Raw genomic sequence first — 7,042 nt, forward strand, 5'->3', positions numbered from 1 at the left:
TTTAAAGACATGAGTATGAATGATAGGAAGTCGCAGCTACTACTTAGGCTATGATTAGAACATCAAGCAATTATGTAATTTCTGTATTATTTTTTCTTTATCATTTTGAAATTTTCAGGATAAATATGTTGTTATACAATATATTTGGTTTTACAAAAAGATATAGCCCTAAGAATATTAGCTTTGAATAGTGAGTTTAATTTACAAGTTGATAGTTCTTCAAGGAGAGTTAACTTCAGGGATCTGTCTGTGCCCTCGGGGAGTCAGCAAAAAAGCAGAGAATTCTAACTACTGGGCCATTGGGTACACTGGTATGAAGCTATTAGCATCTGAGAAATCTAAAGTTCCATTTCCATCTTAACAATACAAGTGCTTGGGAAGTAGAAAAATTTAGTCAGTCTATACTTTTTAAAAATCCATTTGAAAAGAATTTTTACTATGACAAACTAGTTTAATTGACTTTTTAACCAAATTGGTCACATTAGTTAAAACACTTAAGATTCTTTGTGTGTTCATAAACATAGCCAGTTCTGGATGGATATATACCCAAAACCAGTGAAAGCAGGAATGTGCAGTTTGAGTGTGCAGTTAGTGTCATTGGAAGGTACATTTTAGTCATGTATCCACTCAGTGAGCTTTGCTAGAGTGTGCCTTCAACGTCAAGCACTTTGACAGATTCAGAGAATACAGATGTGTATGTAAGGCAAGCTCCTATCTCCAACTGACTTTCAATTCCAGAGACCTAAAAACTCAAAACAAACCAAAATCAAGACAGTTATATCACAGGGCAAGAAACGCTCACAGATGGGAGCTCTAGGAGCTAGAGTACGAGCTTCTGGAATGAGTGCGGGATCCAATCAAGGAAGTCTCTCCTTGAGAAAGAACCAGAAAAGGATATTAGAGACATGAAATCACGGTTAGAGAGGTATATGAGTGGGGTGTGCAGCAAGGAATGGAGGGAGATAACCCAAAATGGATCAGTCGTCTGCTTTTTCATCTGTCGTTTTCCTGTGTTATCTCATTAGTTCTAAATTCCATTAAAAGTACATTGCTATTTAAATGTTTTTAAAGACACCTTGCTAAGTTCTTATGCCTGTAGGATACCCTAGAGTCTGCACAGGCCTTAGACAATATAAAATAATTTATTGTACTTTTAAATTCAGACATGAAAGTTCATTGTAGAAAGTGTATTTTTAGCCTCATGAGGAATTCAAACACTTTCCTCTAAAAGAACTTTTAGAGATAAACACTCATATAAAACATTCTCTTAAACAGCTCCCACTGTTTATAATGATTTGATGCTCCATTGAAATCTCTATAGGAAGCTTCAAATACATCTTGGCTCAAACTTTTTCAGACCAAGGTCACTATTTTTTTGACAAGTCAGAAGGCAACGTTGATGGATGAAACTGGTAAAGAATTGACATTTGAATGGTTAATCATTTTATTTCTTTCAACACCTAGGTCATGCCAATGTGTTTTGTAATCGAAAAATCCCCCTTGACTAGATGATGATTTAGGAAAAAGGTAATCCTGAGAAGTTAATGTAACAACTAGTTTGTCTAGTTGAACATTTCTGTCTTATATAAACAGCTCAATTTATACAAATCTCAATGTATTTTTGAAGTATTTTGCCCACATACTGCTAGTATCTCAAGAACACTGTCATCATTTTCAATCTTTTTTTTTTTTTCTCTTCCTAGCTCTCCTTGACACTTTGTGATTTAGCTCAGTTTATTTAGATGTTCTTCTATCATAAACTTAACGGGGGTGAGAGTGCTAGAGATAAGTTTGGATTGGCCGTCTGTTTTTATAAATCTCCAGGGATTGCTCTTAAGTCCCCTGGTCCATGGGACTGGAATTTCTTCCTTCTTGTTCTGGGTCTTTTCCATGGTCAGCAGGAAATTAGTTGCTTTAAGACCGACATCCCCCTGGTCAAGTTGCAGGCCATCTGCTTGGACATATGGTCACTCTTTGATCCTTTAACAATTATTCTCTGTTGCCTCTGGTTCCTGGAACACCAGGCCTCCCAGGAGGCCCCATTGGAGTCTCCCTGAATCTTTGGGAAACATGAGGATAGATTTTCCTGTGAGCTTCTCTTTTAGGGACAGATATTTTAACTGACATGGTTGGAAAATTTGAACATATTTCTTTACAGAACTTGGTAGTGTTAATGTTTCTTTTATGGGAGTCTGCATGGTGGGCTCATTCCTAGCTAACCCCTTCTCTAATGCCATCTTTTGGAGAACTATTCTGAACCAGGTAGGAAAGTATCATTTCTGCTTTCTTCTTCTTTTTTTAATTGTGGTAACATATACAGGATATAAATTTTATCATTTTAACTATTTTTGAGTGTGCAGTTAGTGTCATTTAGTATGTTCACATTGTTGTGCAGCCATCCATCTGCACAACTTTTTCATCTTCTCAGGCTGAAGCTCTGTACTCGTTACAGTGACTCCCCATCCTCACTTCCCATAACCACTATCATTCTACCTTCTATCTCTATGAATTTGACTACTGTGTATCTTACATAAATGATACACATTTTTGTACATTTTTATTGATTATTTTATTTAGCATAGTGTCTTCATAATTTATCCATGTTGTGACATATCATTTCTTTATCAAGCTGGATAATATTCCATTGTAAGCATATACCACATTTTCTTTATTTCTTCATACATTGATGGGCATTTGGATTGCTTCCACCTTTTGGCTCTTGTGAATAATGCAGCTATGAGCATTTGTGTACAAATATTTCGAGTTCCTGCTTTCACTGGTTTTAGGTATATATCCATCCAGAAGCAGAAGTGTTGGATCATATGATGATTCTATGTTTAATTTTTTGAGGAAACGCCATACTGTTTTCCTTATTTTTGATCCCTGTGATAGCTGCATGCCTGTGTTCGTGACAGATTAGGGATAAAATTGACTGAGAGGCTTCTACTCTTTCAGGGATCTTTTTTGTTTAGGAGAATCTTTAAAAAGGTGATGAATGATGTTTAGGCAGAAAATTCTTTCACTTCATGTTAATGAATTCCTGAAAGAGTAAAAATGGCCCCATCAACACTGAGCCCTGGAAATTGTGAGATTTGAGATTTTTGTGCCTAATATGACAAGAACTGCTAGGCAGCAGAATCAAATAATGTGTCTTCTTCTAACTCCTCCCACAAGGTTAATGAGGTATCATAGAAACAAAAGATCCACAAGTTTGTCTTCCTGTGGACTTCTCAGGTATAATATATCTAAGTGGCGAGACCCAAGTTTGGCCCTCAGGTGCAATAATGAGGCCAGAATCTGTGACACAGTTCCCAGAGGCATGTACCTGGTACTCACTAATACTCACATCCCAGGAGACACCACAGAGACCACCTCTTCTAGCTCTCCACCCCAAAGTCAATGGACTGCTGTAGGTTACAGCTTGCTTTCTGCTTTGTACACAGAAAAACTAAATACCCAGAGAACATTTTCAGTTCTCCAGAACTTTCCAAATTGGTGACTTATTTCAGCTACTCTAGTTGGACTTATACAGTGAGATTCAAGAATAGTGTCCACCCTCAAATACAAACCAACTATCTTACCTGTTACTCCATCTAAAATGTATGCTTGCTTCCTGTTTGTTTGCTTGAGAAGACGTCAGTCCCACCCTGGGCTTGGCCATCTCTCCAGCTGCATCTAACAACTGGGACTTGAACTCACCTCGGTTCAGATCCTTAGAAAAAGCTTGTTTAGACAAATAGAATTAGAGAGGATTACCTAAAAGATATACAGTCCCTCTGTTCTTCTTAGAAACTCCCGACATTTATCTATCCCTGGATTAAGGAGGGCCATCGGAAAAGAGATTCCTGGCTAATGTCATCTTGACTCCTTATGGAACAGCTTTTACTGTCTTCCACTCAGGGCCAGAGTAATGTTATAACACTCAGCCCTACAAAGCTCCTTATTGTACATGTGATGTCTACTCATCCACTATACATGGCACCTACTGTATATGAAGGCTTACAATAGAAATGGCTCCCTGACCTTGGTACTAGGAGCAGTTGTTCTCTGAGCAGTTGGTCTGTTGTGGTCCCGTGTACCACAAAGATGACCTTTCCGATCGTGGCCACCAGGAAGCTGGAGACAGGGCAGCAGTCTGCCTCTAGCACAGGTGCAGAACTCAGGCTAGATTTTGAGTGTTAATCTCATGCCTGTCTTGACCTTATTTTTTAAACCTCTTCCCCAGCCCCCGCCGCCCCCCCTCCCCACCCGCTGCCATTGCCTCACTTACTTTAGGCTGTTGAATTATCTAAATTTTTGTAAGGTATTCAAATCCTTTAAGGAATAAAATAGAGATATAAACATTACTCAGGTATTCTTAGTTGCTTTGACTGTTGAGAAGACAAAATGTTTATAAATTCTTGATTTTCAGAGAAACATAATATGCTTAGTATAGTTGGCATTAAAACTACTACTGTTCCGAATATGATGAAATTGTAAGTTCTGTGCTGTCAGGGGCCTTGGCCATCTTGGTCACTCTGTCTCTCCACTTGCACTTGCTAGTGGTGTGCTTAGCATGTAGAGGTGCTCTGTGAACAATCCCTGAGAGATGTGAACAAGCAGGATCTTTTGGCACCTAAATGTTACCACTGTCACTGTCTGTAGATGCTCGTGACGCTCTGGTATTTCCTCCACCTTTGTCACACGTGAGGGGATGCAGCTGGCACTTCTAACATTCTCCTGTCTCCCTCTCTGCAGACTCACATTTCCAGACTCCCTCCTGGTGCGGTGGCAGGACAGTCGGTGGCAATCGAAGGTGGGGTTTGCCGCCTGGAGAGTCCAGTGAACTGAACCTTCGGGCCGAGCATGAAGCACCTGGAAGACATTTCAGAACCTGAGCTTTTCAGTGTTTTTAACTGAAGTTGGATGTTTTACCGTCTTCATTTTATAATTCCTGTTGCAGCCTCGTGCACTGCTCGTGACACTAGTGCTGCTGTAGTTAGTGCTTAGTGAAGTGTGGGCCTTTGGCAACTGAGCGGGATTGAATGGTGTGTGTGTGTGTGTGTGTGTGTGTGTGTGTGTGTGCGCGCGCGCGCGCGCGCATGCACGTGCGCGTGTCTGCGTGCGTGCGCGCACATGCCCACTCACAACGTGTGTGCTTGCTTCTCCCTTGATGAAATAGAAACTCCTTATTGTGTAACCTAAGACCAGGAATGATTAAATCATTTTACAAAATATGTGCTTTAACTGTTTACAAGTAAAACCTAAAGTTGCAGAAAACTTTTTTTTATTATTTCATGCAGAGGTACCAACTGTCGTTGATGTAGTGTGTCTGAACTGAAGAGTAAATCTACTTTAAATGATTTGACAGTGGTAGTGCTCCATTTAATAATAGTAATAAGTAATAAAGTGTTTTTATTTGTTAACCAGTTTAAGTGGATCCTGTGGTAACTTAAACTGTTATTCTCATCCCTCATATGGGGCATTTTTCTTTAACAAAGAATGGTTTCAGTGAAACAATCTAGCAGAGAATTAAGGTCAGAACCTTTTTAAATAATAGTCCTATTGATAAAGTTTGTACTTCTTTTCTCAAGCCTTTCTAAGATTAAATACTGCATAGCTTCGAGCTGTATGTACTGTATTATGAAAGAATATGTAAAGAGAACATACAGTAATGCACAGTCCTTAATTTGTGTATAATGGAATGTTATTTACAATGTAACACTGTAAATAAGAAAGCAGAATTTATGGGAAAATTCATTATTATCTTTGTTTCTTGTTTAAATATATTTTTAAGGTAAAGGCACAAAAATAAAAGAAGCATATTACTGGGTATAGTGTGTGACTCCTCTTCTCAGACTAATAAATTATCTTTGAATCCTAGATTTGAGAGCTGTGTTTTATTTTCTTTGTAAAAAGTTACTTCTCCCAGAAATCATACCTTTAGGCTTCTTGCTATAATCCTGATTGTTCAAAAGCCAGTCTTATCTTTGTGCAGTTAGGTTGGACACTAGCAAGGTGAACGTCGAACTTTGTATGTGATTGAATGGTCAATATAGAAATCTCTGAAATTTCCATTGCATTTTGATAAAAATAACAAAAAGAAGGAAAAAGAGCTGTTTGCTTTGAAAAATTGTAGTGGCAGCTGAAAACTCAATGGTTACAGTTGATAAATTGCTTCTCAATGTTATATTTAGTGATTCTGCAGCCACATGAGAAAACCAAGACTTTCCTTTGGATTTTCTGTGTAAGAAGTGGTTATCAGGAAGACACTAAAGATAGACTCGCTCAGGGGGACAAAATTCCCTGCACCATAGAATCATGGCTCTGGGCGGTAACTGATGAAGCCCCAAATGAAATTATATACTCGACATCAATGTATGGCCAAATTATAAAGTAAAGACAACTAAAATGGAGTGGGTGTAAATATGAATGATTTGAGAGTCACTGACTTATATCCCTCGTACAGGCAATTATATGTGTTTTGCTGTGTTCTCTAGACAGGTTGGTGCCATGGTATCTGTTTCTCATTCTTAATGAGGCTGAGAACTTAGTGAGAGATGGGCTGGCTGGTAGGGAGACTTTGGCTTCAAAAGCTTTCAAAGACCTGTTACCTGTTGGCAGGTTTTGTTTTTTTTTCCCCAGGAACTGGACTGGATCACGTAAAACTATGAGGACACTTTGGAGTCTGAAAATCGTCTGACCTATTTCACCAGGAATGCCATGTCTTTCATCTCCTTTTGACTTTATTCCATTCATATTTAAAAGTTTGGGCTTGTTAAAGACCTCTTTTATGAAGAGTTTAAAAACTGGTCACTATAAAAGACCATGGCCCCTCCAAGAACAGTTGGTTAAGACTTTATTCTTTAGTTTTTTTTTTTTTTTTTTTTAAATTTAAGAAATATTGTGAAACCAGGAGGGAAAAGAAGTAATATTCAGAATCATGTCATGAAGGTAAAAACATAATAGTTCATATAAGTTCTTTCACTATAAAATAAGATGTTAAAGAACAGATACTATATCCAGAGGATATTGACATATAAAATCAACTTCATTTCACACA

The 7,042-nt window shown here is 38.2% G+C and overlaps 1 protein-coding gene across 7 annotated transcripts in view; it reads left to right on the top strand.

The window, feature by feature from the left end:
- The window catches only part of TASP1 (taspase 1), a 219,565-nt gene extending 214,492 nt beyond the window's left edge, over positions 1-5,073 (top strand). For 3 of the 7 annotated variants that reach the window (XM_039874468.1, XM_039874469.1, XM_039874472.1), the window contains one exon: positions 4,738-5,070. In XM_039874468.1, the coding sequence (XP_039730402.1) occupies positions 4,738-4,830 (93 nt within the window). In that variant the 3' untranslated portion in view covers positions 4,831-5,070. Of the gene's footprint in view, positions 1-4,737 lie in introns of all 7 variants that reach the window. The other 4 variants (XR_005655313.1, XR_005655314.1, XM_039874470.1 and 1 more) reach the window with 4 other exon arrangements.
- The last annotated feature ends 1,969 nt before the right edge of the window (positions 5,074-7,042 follow it).

The sequence above is a fragment of the Pteropus medius genome, unplaced genomic scaffold (genome assembly GCF_902729225.1).
Source record: "Pteropus medius unplaced genomic scaffold, Ma_sr-lr_union100, whole genome shotgun sequence".
Taxonomy (NCBI): domain Eukaryota; kingdom Metazoa; phylum Chordata; class Mammalia; order Chiroptera; family Pteropodidae; genus Pteropus; species Pteropus medius.